The following is a 20,784-nucleotide window of genomic DNA, read 5'->3' on the forward strand; positions in this document are numbered from 1 at the left end:
GATAATGGTCTTTTAACAAAGCACACTTTTAACCAGCGTAAACTACTTGAAGTTACTTCTCCCACTGATTACTCTCTCATCATTGTGCTATCCTGGCAAACCTACTAGAAAGTGTCATTAGTGAGACTGCAGTGAGTTTTCTCTTTTATCTTGTTTACTGAAAGGGCGGACTTACTTAAAATAGAAAGCTTCTGAAAAGCACACAACCAAATACTGTGATTAAATTATACAAACTGAATTCTTTTTACAAGCTGCTGCTACAAAAGATATTTCCAGATCATATCTTTTTAGATATAATCTTGTCAAGAAATTTTTCTTCACAAATGTAATTCAGAGGCCATGCTTTGAAAACACTTGGGAATACTTGAGCCTGTGGTGCTTTTTACCTGTGACTCAAATTTAGACTGCTCAAGGAAATTCCCACATGTTGCTCACACCAACCTGAGACAACTGGTCCCCCCAAATGATATTAATATCTGCATGTATAATTGCATGTGCATTTATAATTACAAGTAATGCATCTATCAACTCCACATAATGAAAACAGGGAATGGAAAATTTTATATTTAAACCACACGAGATTAACATTTAACTGTCAGCACTCGGGCCATTAATTGACTTTCAAATCAGAAATTAGGCCTATTCAATCTGAAATGCAGGTTCCAAATAATAAACAGACCTAACTAGTTAGTAAAAAGAACTGGCTCCTAATTGCATCATGACTTACTCATCCATTCCAATGCAAATATGTAAATAAAATTCCATTTCTGTGGAACAAACGTTCATTTAGTTCTTATTAATAAGAATACCAAGATGACTACAACTCATCCTCTGTCACTGCCCATGAAGAAAGTTCACCTTTTCTTGAGTCTTAGTACCTCTGCTCAAACAGCTTCCTCTTCCTGGAATATTCTATCTGTCCCACCTGGCCCCACACCTTCTCCTTCCAGAGCTGCAGCTCCCAGGAAGTACCCCCCCACCTCCCCAGGACAGGCCAGGGGAGCTGAGGTCCACACATATTCTGGGGAGCACTGAGCATATGGTATTACAAGAGCTTACATATGCATATAGGTTTGTCTGATAGAAGGCACAGACCCTAATTATCCCCCTTCTAGTCCAATATTTGGCATACAAAAAGAAGCCTCTCAGAGTCACACAGGGCAGAAAGAGTGCTAAAAATCTGAGACATAAGGTAGGAGGCACCATGCAGGAAAAAAGAATGACATACTGCCATGTGCAGCAATGTGGATGGACCTAGAGAATATGATACAAGTAAGTCAGATAAAGAAGGACAAATATTATAATATTTACATGTGGAATCTAAAAAAATAATACAAATAAATGTATATACAAAACAGAAGCAGACTCACAAAGAGAAAAATACTCAGTTACGAATGGGGAAAGGAATAGGGGAGGAACAACAGGGGTTTGGGCTTAATAGATACAAACTATACATAAAATAAATAAGCAACAAGGATTCACTGTATAACACAGGGGTATAGTCAATATCTTGTAATAACCTATAATGGAAAATAATCTAAAAAAAAGTATATATATATATATATATATATATATATATATATATATATATACATAACAGAACCACTTTGCTGGACACCTGAAACTAACGCAATTTGTAAATCAACTACATTTCAATGGAAAAAAAAGATAGAAACAGATAAGCATAACCCATATGTGGACAAAGAGATCTGACAAAGTCAACTAATTGCAAATAAACATAATCTGTTGAATTACAGTCATAATCTACCTCCCTCAAAAAAAAAATAAATAAAAATAAAAGGAGGTACCGTACAGTACAGAGAGAATGGAGAAACAAAGGAATTAAAGGGAACCCATTTGGCCCTGGGGTGGGGAGGAAGGGGTCTGCAAGGGGGAAGGAAGAGAGTAAGGCCAAGGTTACACAGAGCAGACAAGAGCAGAGGCAGGCTAGGAGGACCAGGATGAGGACGAATGCCCGGGAGAAGGAAAAGTGTGAGCAGAAGCTGGAAGGCATGAAAGACAGTGGATCTAAGGCACAGCAAAGAACGCATCCTCTGTGGTGATGGGACAGCGCCCAGGGAAGTGGTGGCTGGGAGGCAGGGCAGCGACTAGGCGCAATGCCTGCAGAGACGGTCTTGGGTTTGAGTCCTGCCTCTGCCCCTGCCCAGGATCGGGGCTGCAGGCAAGTTACTTAAGACTGCAGGCCTGTTTAATCACTCATTACATGGAGTTGTTGGTGCCATTAAGCCAGACAGGTAAACTGAGGACAAGGTGCCAAGAGCCACCTCTTGCTCCACAACAGGACACTAAAGGTCCAGGACCCACTAGGCTCCTGCTTGAAATTGCCAGAGAGCATATGGCCACGCCTGCCCTCCCTTCAACTATTATCAAGTCAGGCCACCAGATGTGACATCAGTCAGCACAGCCGGGCCAGCCCACCTCCTGGACTCACCTGGAGTTCCCCCAAGCGGAGACCTCATCCTCCCACCCAGGGCAGAGGCTTCCTCAGGGCTGGACGAAGGGACAGTCCCAAGTGCCACCAGCCGTGACCTCTCCCTTCTATGGAATTTGGGGTTTATAACACAGGGTCTTGCCTTCAACACACCTCATCGTTTGATGGTCTCTGGCTATTTTAAAAGCCACCTTCCAGCTCCCAAAAGCAACCTCTTCAGAGCCACAAAAGGACTTCCCACCACAGTTGTGTGCAGCTTCAGCAGAGGTGGCAAGGCTCAGGGTCAGTCCCTGACCATGGTCTCATCAGGACTCTGGGGCCCCAGGGGGCACCTCTACCTGCTGAGAACCCTGGCTGGGTCCCCCAGCCTCCTGCCCAGCACGCAGACTCCATTTCTCCACTTGCAGCCAGGGCTGCTCCCGACATCCTCCTCTTCCTGACTCATCTTCCCCCTACCGACCTCCCTCCCACAGTTGACCTTCTCAAAGCCCTCCCTCTGCTCTGCTCAAAAACATCAGCATCTTCCCAGCTCCCGCCCTCCATGCTTTGCCTTGCCGGAGGACAGTCTGCCTCTAGGCAGTTGTTTTCCCATTTTGCCACTGTAACAGCCGAGCAGAGAGAAGAAAGTCCCTGCTCTTCCAAACTTCCCCATGCTGCTTTGGACCATGTCTCCTTCACCATCCTTACCTCAATTTAATATACTTGTGGAGTAAAAGACACAAGTGCTGGATAAAATCAAATGACATTAAAGGAGCACATCTGCCTTTACTGTGTTTGTCATCAGTCTGAGTAGAAAGGTCATTTTTTTTTTTTTTTTTTTTGGCCACACACACAGCATGCAGACATTCCCCGGCCAGCGGTCAATCCTGTGCCACAGAAGCAACCCAAGCCACAGGAGTGACAACGCCAGATCCTTAACCCATTTAGAAAGGATCTTACCCCCTAGAAAGGTCTTTAAAGTTGTTTCTTGCGGGGGGGGGGGTTGTTTTTTGGGGGGGGGGGGTTGTTTGTTTTTGCTGCACCAATAGCATATGGAGATTCCTGGGCCAGGGACTGAATCCAAGCCACAGCGGTGACCTGCACCACAACTGCAGCAACCTGATTTCCTTAAACCACCATGCTGGGCCAGGGATCGAATCCACGCTGCTACAGAAACAACGCCAGGTCCTTCAGCGGCTGCAACACAGCGGGAATTCCTAAAGCTGATTTTTAAAGAAAGCATGGGAATGCATTCTGCATTCTGTTTGGGATTGCATTTATTCAGCAAAGTGTTTAATGAGTGCTTTGTGTGACCTGGGCCTCTAGGATGAGGACGATTGGGGGAAAGTGGAAGTGATGGGCACAGAAAGAACAGAGCAGATGTCCTCCCCCTTGTCAGTCTCAGCTGCTGCCCCCCTTTTATGAAGGGCTGGGAGAGCCCTTCCAATGCCCTCTGAAAGAGGCACCATCCTTCCAAGCAGGAAGTACCTCCCTCCAGACTTCATCCAGACTCCTAACATTAACGAGCAGGTGGCTGACTGCCTGACAGCAGAGCTGACCATACCCTCACTGGTCCTCCTTCTCTGTCAGAACCTATCAATCTCCACATTCCTGGAGAGCTTAGGTACCGCACGGTCTTTCTCCCCACCTTGCATCCCCAGTCACCTGGGCAGCTTCGGCATTTAAGAGAACAGTCCATCACCTTCCCCAGTTCCTTGGCTTGCAAAACCAAATCAACTTTCAACCCCTCTCCCACGTCTACAGCCTGATTTTCATCACCGTCCAGAGAAGCTTCACCAGGAATCTTCAACTAGAAGATCCCAGCCCTGGACTCTCTCACTTCCCCCACACCTGCTCCTCAACATCCCTCCAATCCCGAAATGTCTCCCTTTTCACTCTCCTCACCTCCACTATGCGTCAGCATCTTTCAACACCCTGACTTCTAAAGTTCTAACAACCTTCCCCACAAACATCCAACAGTGTGTTTTACTTTCGCTCCTGGAAGAAGGAACTGAAAGAGGAAAAGCGCATATTGGCACAAATGCTGAAATTTTTGATTTTCAGTGGGTGGATGATACTCAGCAACCCATTAAATGGGTCCCAGTCAGCTCTTTCTCTGCTCCCCCATAAAGATTACTCTAAACACCCACTCATCCTCAAAACCCCTGCTCCGCTTCCATTCCTGCCTCCTTCAGCCATGACCTTCTGCCCCCGTTCACAAGATAAAAATGTGTTCACAACGAAACCCTTCAATGCCTTCCCTTTGATGGCATCAGTGCCTCTGAATTTCAGCTGGCCCAAGAATCACCTGGGGAGCCCCTTCACCCTGATTTGTACTCAGATTTACCAGCTCGGAACCAAATCTCAGAAGCCTCCATGGTGACAGATTCTGATGATGACCCATCCATCAAATTTAAAGAAAACTCATGTACAGCAGGGGTCTCAAACTCCAGTCCTTGCGCCAAATCCAGCCCTTGTCTGTTTTTGTGCGGCCTGCATGTCAACTACATCTTCTGACATTTTTAAAGAGTTAGAAAAAAAAAAATTAAAAAAAGAGAATTTCACAACACATGCAGATTACATAAAATTCAAATTTCAGCATCCATAAATAAAGTTTCACGAGACCACGGCCAGGCCCAATGATTTACCCATTGTCTACGGCTGCTCTCAAGCCACAACGGCACAGCTGATCATTGTGACAAAGACTTGCACGGGCTGCAAAACCAAAAATGTTGACTGTCTGGCCCTTTACCGGAAACGTTTGCCGCCCCTGGTCTCAGGATGAGGTGCAAACACCTCACCAGAGCCTTCCTGCTTCCTTGTGATGTGACCCCGTGCCTATGTCCCCCATCTAGAGTCCACAGAACCCACAAGGGCAGCCCCACCAGCCACTTTGGTGGACTTGGTTCCTTAAATGAAGCACATCATTTCACACCTCCCCACCTCTGCACAAAATGTACCCATTTTGCCTGACAAACACTTCTGGGTCCTTCAAAACCCAATTCAGGTTCCTTCCCACCTGTAGCATGCTCGTGCTCTCTGACAACCATACCTCCTCGCATTCCACTGCACTTAATTAATTTATACCCCAATTATCGGTATACAGTGATGGTTCTCAAACTTCTGGGGGATGAGCACCGCCTGAAGGGCTCATTGAATCCCCCTGGCTGGGTCAGCTCCCCCCAGAGCTATGGACAGGGGCTCCAGGCAGAGAATGGACATTTCTAACACGTTTCAAGGCTGATGCTGCTGGTCTAGGCACCACCCAGGAACCACATGGGTTGAGGTCTGTGTCCCCACCACACCCAACAAGGCGTGTTTTGGGGTGGACTGTATTTTTTCCATGTTTGAAACCTCATAGCCTCACACAGTCCCAGAAATTCCTGGAACACAGCAGCAACACGGTATGTTGTTGCTTGTGGTCTAACCAAATGATTTTCCTCCCGTAAGCCAATGATTTTCAATATCAGACAACAAAAGGGAAGTTCAGTGGGGAGAGGAGGCCTGGCTTTGCGGGAACTACTGAAGCCAAAAATAAAATGCAGTGGCTCTCTGCAGGCAGGACCCACGTTCTGTGGCCTGCCATATGCATCCTGAGCTGCGGTTAAGTGGAAGGCCCCAGGGTGAAGGGAAGAGAAACCCCAGGGTACAGCGCAGAGGCAGCACTAACAGCGGAAGATGTTCAGTGGAGAACTTTCCCCCCAACAAAGGCCTGTCTCCTGTTCACTTTAAAAACAAGATGCTACAGAGCAACGTTTGAGCATGCCTATCATTAGCATGGGCACATATTATTACGAATGATAAACATTCACTAAGCGCCTACTACTTGCTTGGAATATGAGGAGAGAAGAAACCTAGACCTCAAGGAGACTTAAATGAGTTTGAAACTCAACATACAAACCCAGCAGGATACCTAACAAAATAAGGTAACATTCACGAAGCATGAAATATAAACAGTGTCAAAGGTAGGCAGGAAATTTTACAGGAGTCCAAGGGTTCCTGCGGCTGTCCTCTCTCTGTTCCACCAGGTCCCATCTACACATTTCTATGAGCACTTACACAGGTCTGTGAATGTGCAGCCCTGTGTCCTTAGGTAGGTCTTTAGTCTCCTCTACAGGTGTGTAAGTCCTTCAAAGAGAGAAACCTTGATTTTTTTTTTAATCCTTTTATTTCTCTGACGTGACCAGGTACCTGGCACTACTAGTGTTAAATATTTAATGGATTTAATAACAACTGTGGAATGTCAGCTGAGCTTTTAACTAAGGGCGAGACTTTGATAAGAAGAGAATTGAGGGTGGGGCTTTCCACAACCTGAAAACTGTGGACAGGGAAAGAAACTTTGTGGTCAGAGGCCCTGGTAGAATCATCCCCAAAACCCACTGCTGGTATCACCATGTTGTCGAAAGGACCAGGCCTACAGAACTGGTCTGCACCCATCTAACTTTTTAAAACTGTAACACAAGCGTACATGAATAGGCCTAAACCTTTGCAGCTTTAATCCTGAAAATCATTTCCTGGATTCTCATGTGCTGGTCTCTCTTTCCTTTGCCCCTTTCTCTGCTGATGCTACATTGTGGGGGGGGGGGGGAAATGGAAATCCAAAGAATCCTAGTTTAATGATGAATTGATAACTCATGCAGAACTGACAAATCTGGGGATGCCAATCGGTAAAAAGAGCCTTGACACTCAGAGTTTCCCCACCACCAAATTACACATTCCTTATGGCCAGGAACTTCGCATCTTGCACAGCTCCTAGGATATGACTCTGTACCACACAAAGTTAACAATGTCAGCATTACCCCATCCATCCTGGGAGCTGAGTCCGTTTTGCAAACTCTGAAGGCTAGGTTAGCTTAAAGGCAGGCCATGTCATACTCCACAATCAAAACAAAGTGGAGAGGGCATGAGCAGATGATGCAAACAAAAAAATAAAACAATCACCTTCCCTTCTCTGCCCAGGCTCCACATCTGCTCGACAGAAAGGGACTCATTTTAGAAACATGGTTTTCAACTAATCCATCTGTGAGGCACCTGCGGAGGCCCCTAAGTCACCATTCATTTCTGGGTCTGAATGGCTATGCTTTAGTCTCTACTAAAATCAGATGATTTTGCATTTAGTATCTTTAGGAAGAGGCCAGGTTAGTAAAAAAGTCCCATAGCCTCTTCCTCAGGATGGTCACAGTTGCACACAGGCTCCCCCCAGGAGCTAACAAAACAGAGAAATGGAAGAATCAGATGAAAAATAAAAGAGTTCTTCGCTCACACAGTAGAATGCTCCACGCATATTTCAGTTTTTGCAAATAATCACCTACTTGACACAGGGAGACCCAGAAGCCAAAAACATTCTCGCAAGTACAATCAATTCAGAAATTACCAACAGACATGTGAAACGTTAGGCTATCAGCAAAGGGGTTCACTATCTTTAAGTGACATATGAAGAGTTGCATGGCTAATTTGAGATGCATGTTTTATCATTTTTAGCAAATTGCAAGTTAATGGGTCAGGAGCAAACAGATACCAAGGGCTGTGCTCTTATCCTAGCACGGTCCTCCAGAGCTGGCTCCACCTTTCTCTTCTCCACTCTGTGCCCCAAGAGGAGCTCCTGTAGGCTACATCACCCAGGCACCCCAGGCCAGCCACCCACAGGAGGGGCCACTGCAAGAGATGGAAGTTTCTCTCTCTACTTCTCTCCTGCATCCTGGCCACAGAACTTCCTCCCTTTCCCCTTCAGCGCCCCAGTATAGGAAGGTGAACATCCTTTCTTGGGTCCCTTAATGCCACCCACAGCTCTCTAAGCAGTTCATTCAAGTTTCTTTGTTGCATTCCCTTGAGTTGAACTGTGTCCTGCCAGCACGCCGTCTGATACAAAGTGCTGATGTGCCCTTGCTGATGGAGGGCACTTTAGATCTATACAAAATATCTCCGCTCCAAAAGGTAGGTCTTATCACCCCTTTTTACATGGGTGGACACCGGGGCTCGGGGATGATAGAATACCAGTCTGTGGTCACAGAAGGAAGTTTTCTGGCAGAGCAGCAATTACCCCCCAGTCGGGCTAACATGTAAGGCCTTAAAGAGCCCTTGAAAGTGTGAGGGAGAAAAACACATCAAGCTTCCAGACTCTCAAGCCACAGCTTAGCCTCAAACCACATTATTTATGGTTTGGGATTCTCCGGAGGCCTAAAATAAGCGAGCTGGGGCATTGCCTTTAAGTGCTTCTTCCACGGAGGGTCACTCAGATTTGACCCTGCTGGAGGGCAGGGGGGCTGTACTTAGATCAAAGAGATCGCAGGTGCTGCTTCCTTGCCTCTTACCCACATTTTTCCTTCAGTTCATCCCAGAAAGCCCTCCCTCTCGGCCTTCAACATCCCACAGGCTCTTTTGTTCTTTTTCATAAATTAAAGACAGAATTCCTTCGACAGACATCCCGAAGACCAGGGGTGGGGGTGGATGCAGTTAAAAAGCACTTAATAACATCATCCTAGGAGCCTCTCTGTCGTAAATCTTCGGGACCCATTAACAATCTATCTCTTTCTATCCCCAAAAACTTCCCCAGATTCCTCTTCTCTAGCTGTGCTGAACTGCTGAAAACAGAAAAATGCAATTAAAATAAATCGTGATGGAGGGTAGAGGGGTAAGTACAAAATAAACTTCCCTAAAGGAAATTTCGCTCTTAGTTATATCTCATTTGAGGACTACAGGATTGGCTATTATGTCTGCCTTTGCAGGTCCCTGGCAGTCACGCCATCCTCACTGCAAAAACAGGAGTTAGCATCTGATACCTCCTCCCAACTTCCAGGCTTTCTGGATTTTGCAACTGATTAGAAGCCAGGAGTCAGATCAGGCATCGTTCTGAATCAGATTCTCAGAGGGAACCAGGTAGAAGGGTGGCTCAGTAAACAGCATCTGAATGAGGCAACCGGCCAGGTCTCACTTCCTCATTGCTGCAGGAACGTGCGTGGAAAAAGCAGCAGGTATGCTCTTGTTTGAAGGAAAGAAGAATTTTTTAAAAGCTCACTAGGGAGAGGCAGAGGAAGAAAAGTGGGTGAGAACTCAGCATGAAGCAGTCAAAAGAGTGGGCCCCTCCTCCAAGCCGGCCGTACCTGATGCCATTTAAATCAACGCAGAGCTGACCCCTGAGCAAAACGGAGGTTAATCTGCCTATAATTTATATTCAGCCCTTTGTATCTGCAGTGCCTAGAAATCTGCGATTCAACCAACTGTGGACCATACAGTACTGCAGAATTTACTACTGACAAAAATCCACATCTAAGTGGACCTATGCAGTTCAAGCCTGTGTAGTTCAAGGGTCAACTGTGTATTTATTGACTCACTGCTAGATACAAGGCAGATCTAGCCCGCAGCACTTCAAGAGACAAGAAAATGGGTTAAGATAGCCTCAACCCTCAGGAAGATTTCTTACCTGGAATTACAGTTCTTTGTTGCCATTTTCAATTTTAATGGTAGCAGACAGTTTCTAGACAGTCCACGTAACTTCAACAGCACCTAACCTGTCCTACTAGGGAGCCTGGACCCTCCAGGATAGACTGAACAAACTAAGGCCCTGGGAAAACCACAGCCTCCTGTGGGCCTCCTCCCTTGACAATGGTCGTGGGACACATGGTACAAAATAACGCTTACCCTGGGAGTTCCCTTTGTGGCTCAGTGCTAACAAATCATGAGGACAAAGGTTCAATCCCTGGCCCCATTCAATGGGCTGAGGATCAAGTAAGCTGTCCCAGTTCGCATTAGGCACTGATGTGCTATGGCGTATCCCGGCAGCTACAGCTCCAATTCGGTGCCTAGCCTGGGAACTTCCAAATGCCGTGGGTGCGGCCCTAAAAAGAGGAAGAAACAAACAACCAACCAAACAAAAACCTGTCACCTGATTTCACAAGCTCCACAGCTATAGTCTAAAGCCCAAGACTCTCATTCAGAAGCTATAGGCTATTACTTACAGAAGAATCAGGCTTAGTTTCTACGTAGGATCATCTACATTAAAAATAATGAAGGCTTGACTATACCGATGAAAGATACACTTGATTCATTTATCAGAATGCTTTAGAACTTGGTTCCAGGAAACGAGGCAACCCAAACCCAAAACTACAAACAAATAAAAAAGTTTATTCGAAACTGCTGTGCAGGATATACCTTTCCCCCCCCGCCATAGTGACAGCAGAAAAACATCAACTCCGAAAAGCAAAAAATCCACCTGTCTAGTTTGGGAGCAGTGAAAACTGCTATGGGGGCGGGGATGGAGGTAGATCATGCTCCCCGCCAGGCTGCATGCCCACCCCCGGCTCAGGGTGGCTTCCTGCGATCACGCCCCAGCCGAGGCCCGGCCGCCCGCAGTTACCTGGTCCAGCGGGATGCCCAGGAGCTCGCTGAGCGGGTGCAGACAGGTGGAGCCGGTGGTGCGGTAGGACAGGCTGGACGACGGCTCTGCTGCCATCCTGCATCTTCAGGAGACTGCTACCCCGGCCCCACGCCACCCTGCTGCGCGTCCTCTCGCCCAAGTGCGCGTGGGTGGCTGTCCCGAGGGGGAGCGCGGCCGCCTAGCTCGCGGGGACCCAGCAGCGAAGCGGGAACGCGATCAAGCGCAAGCTCTTGGGGCGCAAACTTGGCGTTGGCGCTGCGGCCACGGGCGCGGTAGGAGGGCCGCGGCGGAGCGCGCTCCGCTTCCCGCTCCCCTCCTCTCGCCGCTCATTGGCCGGGACGCCCGGGACGGCCCGGGAGGAGGGAGGGAGGGAGGAAAAGTGGGGACTCGGAGCCCGGCCCCTAAGCGCCACCCTGCCCTCCCTGCCCCGGCCGACCCGAGGAGGAAAGCGACGCCACGGGCACCGCCGCCTAGCTCTGCGCCTGGTCGCGCGCAGCCCCGGAGGCGGGAGGAGCCTCTCCTCTTCCTTCTCCCGAGCTCGCCGTCCTCCCTGCCCCACAAAACGACTTCCCCCCGGGTTCCCCTGGCCGGCGCCGAGCCCTAGGGAGCACCCTGGCCCCACCCTGTTTTGGTTTCACTGCACGCTCGCCAACCCCGCCCTCCGGTCCCCGCGCCGGCTAAAATTTTCCTTCGCTTTCCTTGCAAGATTTCTCCCTCGCAATCCTCGGGGCAGAGGGTTAATCTGCCGGTGGCTGGGAGCCCAAGGAGACCCCGGTACGCACAGCCAGCCCCCCCCCCACCCCCACCCGCAGCACCCAGCCCCCTCTCTCCTTACATTCCTGTGGTCAAGACGTAGTTTCCTACACCCTGATCTGCCATGGTCTGTGTCACACAAGCGCATACACCAGGACTACCGGCTTCTGACCCTGAATGTCTGACCCGCCCTCTGGATTAAGAACTCCTTTACCCCTGTAGGAAGCGGGGCTACTGTTATATTAAACGCATTCTGATCAGTTTTTTTGCCCGCACCGGTTCTAAAAAGCGACACCTCGCCCCTTCACTTCCGTGTCCTCAGACACCCAAGTGTATCACTGGCACTTGGAAACTTTTCCAGTGGATTAATAGATTTTGAGAATCATAAAATCTTGATCATTTCCAGGAACTGCTGTATGCTCGCTGATGGACAAGGCTTTCAGGAAAACAGTGTTGTAATGGGATGAGTAGGGGAAAAAAGAAAAGCGACTTGATGGGAATCCTCAGGCTTCACCCGGTAACCAAGCCCAAATCTTTGAATCAGCAGTTTACCTGGGAGCTGTTAGGGAGCCAGGGAGCCAAGGATTAATTGGTAGAGAACCCAACCAAACAGGAGAACAGTAACCTAGAGGCAGAGCCAATACTGTTATCAATGTGGCCTCCAGCTTGAAATCCCACTGAAGGCCTCTCCGCCACTTGTTACAACTTCCTCTCCCAGGCTAGGCCTCACCCTGGCCTTCTGGGAGAGTTTCATCGCTAAAAAGCTGCACTGAACTTTAAAAGGCCAGGCCAGAGTTTCTCAATTCATGACCTCTATTGAGGAACAACAAAAAAAAAATGTCCTTACCACTACTCCCTGTGCTCATGGAGATTTTACAGAAGGCCACCATCACCAAATGACAATCTCTGCTTTATTCATACCACATGCGTGTGCGCGCACACACACACACACACTCTCTCACATACACAGGCATATGCTTGAGGATAGATCAGGGTAGACAGGTTCATTAAATATTACATAGTTTTAGAAAATGACCAGAAGTGAAGCCATGTTCCTCTTATCTTTTTTTTTTTTTTTTTTTTGTCTTTTTAGGGCCTCACCAGTGGCATATGGAGGTTCCCAGGCTAGGGGTCGAATCAGAGCTACAGCTGCTGGCCTACACCACAGCCACAGCAACACAGGATCTGAGCACGTCTTTGACCTACATCACAGCTCACAGCAACACTGGATCCTTAACCCACTGAGCCAGGACAGGAATAGAACCTGCATCCTCATGGATACTAGCCAGGTTCATTAACCATCGAGCCATGATGGGAACTCCAAAAGAGGACCGAGCTGCTGCATGAGCCAGGAAATAAATGTTCCTCTTATCTTGAGTAAGATGACAGCTTAAGTGAGGTAGGTGTATGAGGGCAGAAGGAGCTTGAAAATACTATTTTATCTTATTTATTAATTTTTTTTGTCTTTTTGTCAAAAATTAGCCTTCACAGAGTTCCCATCATGGCTCAATGGTTAACGAAGCCAACTAGGAACCATGAGGTTGCGGGTTTGATCCCTGGCCTCGCTCAGTGGGTTAAGGATTCCGAGTTGCCATGAGCTGTGGTGTAGGTCACAGACGCAGCTAGGATCCCGTGTTGCTGTGGCTCTGGTGTAAGCTGGCAGCTACAGCTCCGATTAGACCCCTAGCCTGGGAACCTCCATATGCCTCGGATGTGGCCCTAGAAAAGGCAAAAAGACAAAAAAAATTTTAAAAAATGAGTCTTCACATAGGCATAGGTATAAAAACAGAAGATTAGCCCTATGTGGATTTTCTTCTGCTCAGCAAAACACAGATTAGAATCCTGTCTGAAGTTTTTTCCTTAAAAATACTGTAACACTGCTTAGATCTTGAAAACAAAACATCACAGAATTCTGTACTCCTGGAGACAATGAATGCTCAAACAACTATTAGATGATATGATATCAAAAGAATGGATCAGTAACTCTATAAGCCTAATTAAATTGTCTTCCAGAGGATGGAATATGATCCTAAGATGTAGAAGAGCATCACCTCGGACCCATCGCTCACTTTTCCTTCTCCTTTATCTCTCTTTGCATCCTCTGTCAATCACAAATTCATAATTATTATTATATGTTAGATGTAACATATCTAACTTTACAAAAGCTCTTTCATTTACCAGTGACAAATAACCCATGTGGTAGATATCACAATTATTCTACAGATGAGAAAACTGGAATGTGGTTACGTTTAGGGAGGTTGAATAAAACATGCCTGTCTTACTCCAGAGCTTGGGCCTTTGCCTCCTCTAAAACAAAATAGGAGGTCCACTCAGGCACCCACAGGCCTGTCATTCCTGCGGATAGGCATTACCTTTGCTGTTCAGAAATGAGGGGACTGGGGTGATGCTGCAGGCATCCAGTCTCACCTGTTTTTCTGTCTGCAAAAGAATGAGACTCAATATCACGGTCAAATTTTTCATCTCCTTTATGAAGCTATGCTCAGAAACTGAAGTCATCCAGAAGATCCAGTGCTCATCCTGATGACCGGTCTAAAATTAAAGGCCAGACAAAAAAGGCCCGAAAAATGTTCTGGCAAATTTCAAGGAAGCAGCATGATACCATCCACTAATTAAACACTCAAAACCAGGAGTTCTTGTTGTGGCACAGCAGAATCCGACTAGGAACCATGAGGTTGCAGATTCGATCCCTGGCCTTGCTCAGTGGTTAAGGATCCAGTGTTGCCATGAACTGTGGTGCAGGTCGCAGATGCGGCTCGGTTCTGGCATTGCTGTGGCTGTGGCCTTAGGCCAGCAGCTAGCTCCGATTTGACCCCTAGCCTGGGAAACTCCATATGCCTCAGGTGCAATCCTAAACAGCAAAACAAACAAACAAACAAACAAAAACAAACCAACAACTCAACGTCAGTCTTCTGCCAATCCAGACCCAGCCAAAGATAGCCAAAGGACAAAACGGAATTAAAATCATCCTCGGACTTTACAATACGCCCTCAAGAAGTCAAATTCTAATGATTCAATGAAAAATAATCACCAACTTGGAGTTCCCACTGTGCTGCAGTGGGTTAAGGATCCGACATTGTCACTGCAGCACCTCAGGTTGCTACTGGGAGCGGGTTTGATCGATGCCTGCCCCAAGACCTTCCACACATTGCAGGCACAGCAGAACAAACAAAAAACAAACAAAAAAATCACCAACAGAGTTCCCTGGTGGTCTAATGGTTAGGACTCTGTGCTTTCACTGCTGTTGCGCAGGTTCAATCCCTAATTTGGGAACTGTTTGGGAACTGAGATCCCATATCAAGCTGTTATACACTGTGGCCAAAAAATAAAAAAAATAAAATAAATAAATAAAGTCACCAACCAAACTAATTAAAACCATCTATAAAGACATAACCCATGTAAAAATAAATTATCAATAATGTCACATATTTGTGTAATGATATTTTGTATTCACAGAGCACACTCATTTATTTCACCCCCTTTGATCCTCCCCAAAACTCTGAGGTTGAAAGGGCAACAGTTACCACACTTATTATTACGTCATCATCCTCTCCATTTTTATTCATGAGACTATTAAGTTTCTGGTAACTTGCAGCTAACTGATCCAGCTAGTCAACAGTAAAAGCAGGATTCAAACTTGGCTATTCCACTGTTCTTTTTATTATACAGAAATCGTTTTATTATACTAGGAGTCCACCTTCAGGAAAACAGCAGAAATTGTTGCCTGAATAGGACATTAAACTCCATGCATAACATTTGAGATCTGATCTGGAGAATGGTCTAAACTGACCCAGGATAATTATCATTCTTGCTTTTTAAGCAGTTTCTTTAAGCATCATTCACACACAACAGTAGGGAATTTAGATTTTACAGTCAGTGCTCTACTTTTCAGGTTTTTGCTCAACCATTCTGCATTTGCTTAAAGCATCTATTGCTGCCTACCTGCACATCTTCCAAGTTGAGATCACAGTTCAACATTGTTTTTATATTTGTGCATGTTCAGAAATTAAGAAATTAATATATCTGAATGCCTACCAGATTTAGCTCTTACAGCTGAATAATATAGCATCTTCCCCTAAGAATTAGTCATTCGAGATAAATCAACACAACTCTTCTCAGTGTGGTAACCTATGTACTTATATCAAGGAGGTGCTGATTATGTCTAAAGACAAAAGAATCCAAAATAATATACCAACCTCTGAAAGAAACCAGTTATGAGAAATGCTAAGCAGAAACTAGTCACTGGTGATTGAATGCAGATATAAAGCCTGCTAACAAAACTCCATTAACTGCAAAGCCATGGAATGATATTTATAAATACAATTTTGTACAAGCGTTGGGCGGGCAGGTTTGGAGCCTAAAACATGGAATAGAAACAGGTAATGAAAGCCTAAAGAACCCAGCCTTTACGGCAAAACAAAACTGGATCTGAAAACCGGACTGCATTTTGTGACTGAGCAAATCAATGATCTACCTCAAGTCTCTGCTTCCTTTTCTATAACATGGGAATGAAAATTACCATCTCTTGTGACTGGTGTAAGGACTAAAGGACAGATTATATGTGAAATAATATGTCACAAACTAATTCAAAAAATATTAAGGAACTCTGCTCAGCTGAAGCTTATCCTCTATAAGCAAACATTTCACTTTTTTTTTTTTGGTCTTTTTAGGGCCTCACCCATGGCATATGGAGGTTCCCAGGCTAGGGGTATAATTGGAGCTATAGCTGCTGGCCTATGCCAGACCCACAGCAGCTTGTAATCCAAGCCACATCTTCAACCTACACCACAGCTCACGGCAACCCAGGATCCTTAACCCACTGAGCGAGGCCGGGGATCGAACCTGCAACCTCATGGTTCCTAGTCAGATTCGTTTCCGCCGTGCCACTACGGGAACTCCCACACATTTCACTTTTGAGTCTTTGGGGAGAGATTTCTGCAATGGATCACGTGTCCTTACATACTTAGGTGGAATTAGCGGTCCTAACTGAATTTTTATGGATGAGTCAAAGAACTACAGTGACATCTTGGAGTCTGTTGACTTGTCAAGTGTTGTTCCGTGCCCTGAACTATGGTCAAAAAGGTAAACTTTTTCTTTTTTTTTTCTTTTTGCTGTTTCTTTGGGCTGCTCCCGTGGCATATGGAGGTTCCCAGGCCAGGGGTCCAATCGGAGCTGTAGCCACTGGCCTATGCCAGAGCCACAGCAACGCGGGATCCGAGCCGCGTCTGCAACCTACACCACAGCTCACGGCAACGCCGGATCGTTAACCCACTGAGCAAGGGCAGGGACCGAACCCGCAACCTCATGGTTCCTAGTCGGATTCGTTAACCACTGCGCCACAACGGGAACTCCCAGGTAAACTTTTTCAATTGCTGTATCTACTTTCTAGTTTTTCAATCTCCTCTCATATTTCAGTTATTGCTGCCTTGACTGCAATTTCAATTCTCCTATGAGTTGGGGAACTCTATAGAAAGTCACCAGGCTTTGGCTGAGTGCCTAAGGAGTTCTTTGTAGAAGTGAAAGTAAAGTTGTCCCCCCATAGCTGGGGAGGATTTGTTCCAGGGGGATTTGTTTCTGTTGCTGATACCAAAGTGGGTGGAAACACAAGTCTTAGAGTCAGCCCTGCTATCCACGAGCTCTACATCCTACAGATGGAAAACGTGGTACCATTCACAAACTGTGTACTATACAGAGGTCCAACTGTACTTCGGTTTTAAGTAAACTCTACGCTGTCTTAGATGTTGAAGGGTTTTTGTTTGTTTGTTGTTTTTCTTCATTTCCTGCTTCTTTGGCTGTGTTTCAAAGAGTCACTCTGGCCAGAAAAGCATCCTATGAATAAAAGAGTGTTTGAGAATATGGAGATGGGCGAAAACCTATCACGAAGGCTGCCAAGATTCTCCTGTTTCCGTAAATGAAGAACAAGCCCTGGAGTCTTTGGGTGTCCTGAGATGCTTGGGCCCCCTTGAACATTCTGCACCCCTTCCCCAGCCCCACTGTAGATGTTGTCATAGGGACCATTGCCTTCTTAGGCGTCAGGGAGCTCCAGAGCATGAATTCTTTAATCCTAGACCTCATATTCATCTCAGGGGCCACTTGAGCTTTCCTTCAACTCATGTTTTACCTTACTCTTTGCTTTTTAGCTCTGCTTCCTGATTCTTAGGCCCAATGATAGTGCCAAGCACAACAATGTTTTAGAATGAACAGATGGATGGTTTCCTGGCAATCAGTGCAGCCAGTGGTACTCATGACTTCTCACTTAAATCCTCATGACCAGGCTTGTTGTTTAGAGCTTGCGTGGCTCTCAGTGTCAGCACATTACACTGGCCACCCCTAAATGCTGAGTGTACAGTGAAGTCTGTTATTTATAGGACTAAAATAGGTATCTGTCCCAACTCCCTAAGCCTTTTTCCTATATCCCTATTGTGCCATTCCAGCAACGTTGAAATATTTTTCCATCACTATTGGTCAATCATGTCAGAGTCTCTTAAAAGCCTACTAGCAGGTGGTCATGTTGGCAAGCTCCAAGAAGGGAACATCACGCTTAGTTGACCACAGGACATTTTTTGTGTTCATGGTACATCCTTTAGAATTAGCGTTCCAGGAGTTCCCATTGTGGCTCAGTGATTAATGAACCTGACTAGCATCCATGAGGACACACGTTCGATCCCTGGCCTCATTCAGTAGGTTAAGGATCTGGCATTGCCATAAGCTGTGGTGTAGGTTGCAGATGGAGCTGGGATCTGGTATTGCTATGGCTGTAGCATAGGCCAGTGGCTACAGCTCCAATTCAACCCCTAGCCTGAGAACCTCCATATGCCATGGATGAGGCCCTAAAAAGACAAAAGACAAAAGACCAAAAAAAAAAAAAAAAAAGAATTAGTGTTCCACTGACTCACTTGGGGAAACAGTGTTTTTGCTTGTGAAGATTGATTCAACAATATTTATTAAATATTTATTGAGGAACTATTATTTATAAAGCACTATCGTAGGTGTTTGGGATACACCTGGAATAGTGTATCCCAAATGGAGATTATGCTCTAGCAAGGAAAGACATAAAAAAAGACATTAAAAAATAAAAAATGGGAATTCCCATTGTGGTGCAGTGGAAACAAATCCAACTAGGAACCATGAGGTTGCAGGTTTGATCCCTGGCCTCGCTCAGTGGGTTAAGGATCTGGCATTGCTATGAGCTGTGGTGTAGGTTGAAGACATGGCTCAGATCTGGCATTGCTGTGGCTATGGCATAGGCTGGCAGCTACAACTCCAATTAGACCCCCAGCCTGGGAACCTCCATATGCTGTGGGTGTAGCCCTAAAAGGACAAAAGAAAAAAAAAAAACATAAAAAGCAAAGACCCAGAATAGCCAAAGACATCCTGAAAAAGAAAAACGGAGCTGGAGGAATCAGGCTCCAGGACTTCAGAGTATACTACAAAGCAACAGTCATCAAAGCCATATGGTACTGGCACAAACACAGAAATATAGGTCAGTGGAACAGAATAGAAAGCCCAGAATTAAACCCACGTACCTACAGTCAACTCATCTATGACAAAGGAGGCAAGAATATACAATGGAGAAAAGACAGACCCTTCAATAAGTGGTGCTGGGAAAACTAGACAGCCACATGGAAAAGAATGAAATTAGAACACTTCGTAACACCATATGCAAAAATAAACTCAAAATGGATTAAAGACCTAGATATAAGACCAGACACTATAAAACTCTTAGAGGAAAACATAGGCCAAACACTCTCCGACATAAATGACAGCAACATCTTCTCAGATCCACCTCTTAGAGTAATGACAGTAAAAACAAAAATAAACAAATGGGACTTAATTAAACTTAAAAGTGTCTGCACAGCAAAGGAAGCCCTAAACAAAATGAAAAGACAACCCACAGAATGGGAGAAAATCTTTGCAAATGAAGCGACTGACAAGGGATTCATCTCCAAAATTTATAAACACCTTCTACTGCTCAACACCAAAAAAAAAAAAAAAAAAAAAAGCCATCAAAAAATGGGCAGAAAATCTAAACAGACAATTCTCCAAAGAAGACATGGCCAAAAAACACATGACAAGATATTCGACATCACTCATTATTAGGGAAATACAAATCAAAACCACTTTGAGGTACCACCTTACACCAGCCAGAATGGCCATCATCAAAAAGTCTACAAACAATAAGAGCTGGAGAGGGTGTGGAGGAAAAGGAACCCTATTATACTGTTGGTGGGAATGTCAGTTGTTGCAACCACTGTGGAAAACAGTATGAAGATTCCTCAGAAAACTAAAAATAGAACTACCATTTGATCCAACAATCCCACTCTTGGGCATCTATCCAGAGAAAACCATGACTGGAAAAGATACATGTACTCCAAGACATGGAAACAACCTATATGTCCATTGACAGAGGAGTGGATAAAGAAGATGTAGTACATATACACAATGGACTATTCCTCAGCCATTAAAAGGAAATAAATAACAGCATTTGCAGCAACATGCATGGACCTAGAAATTATCATGCTAGGTGAGGTCAGTCAGATGGTGAGACACCAACATCAAATGCTGCCACTGACATGTGGAATCTAAAAAAGGACACAGTGAACTTCTTTGCAGAACAGATACTGACTTACAGACTTTGAAAAATTTAAGGTTTCCAAATGATACAGGTTTGGGGGTAAGGGGTGCACTGAGGGTTTGGGATGGAAATGCTGTAAAATTTGGTTGTGATGATTGTTGTACACCTATAAATGTAATAAAATTCATTAAGTTATAAAAATGTATTGTGGAAGAAAAACATAAAAAATAATATTAAGATGTACAAAGATGATAAGCATATAGAATACAAGAAAAGTACAGCAGGATGAAGGGGTGAACGGGGACAGGATACTTATGTTTCTGTGCTACAGGGTGGTCTCACTGAGACACTCACACTTAAAGACTTGAAAGCTAAGGAGTTAGCTGAGCAGATTTCTAGGCAGAGGACATTCCAGAAAGACAAACTGTCTTGTCCAAGAGCCCAAAGACAGGAGCAAGCCTGGAAGGGTGGAGAAATAGCAGGCTGCCAGCAAGTCTGGAGCAGAGTGATTGAGGGGAGAGAAGACAGAGATGGGCCAGTGAGGTAAGGGGAGCCAGTCTATGGGGAACTTGGGGCCATTATAACAATTGTGTTCATCTGATTTCAATGGGGAGCCATTGCAGGGATTGGAGC

General features: G+C 45.6%; 1 protein-coding gene across 4 annotated transcripts in view; it reads right to left on the reverse strand.

The window, feature by feature from the left end:
- Window positions 1–11,718, reverse strand: part of MBOAT1 (membrane bound O-acyltransferase domain containing 1) — a 112,280-nt gene extending 100,562 nt beyond the window's left edge. The window contains exon 1 of one of the 4 annotated variants that reach the window (XM_047794564.1): window positions 11,641–11,718. In XM_047794564.1, the coding sequence (XP_047650520.1) occupies window positions 11,641–11,706 (66 nt within the window). In that variant the 5' untranslated portion in view covers window positions 11,707–11,718. Of the gene's footprint in view, window positions 1–10,784; window positions 11,390–11,640 lie in introns of those variants that run through there. The other 3 variants (XM_047794563.1, XM_047794565.1, XM_047794567.1) reach the window with 3 other exon arrangements.
- Window positions 11,719–20,784: the final 9,066 nt, after the last annotated feature.

This window comes from Phacochoerus africanus, chromosome 9 (assembly GCF_016906955.1).
Source record: "Phacochoerus africanus isolate WHEZ1 chromosome 9, ROS_Pafr_v1, whole genome shotgun sequence".
Classification (NCBI taxonomy): domain Eukaryota; kingdom Metazoa; phylum Chordata; class Mammalia; order Artiodactyla; family Suidae; genus Phacochoerus; species Phacochoerus africanus.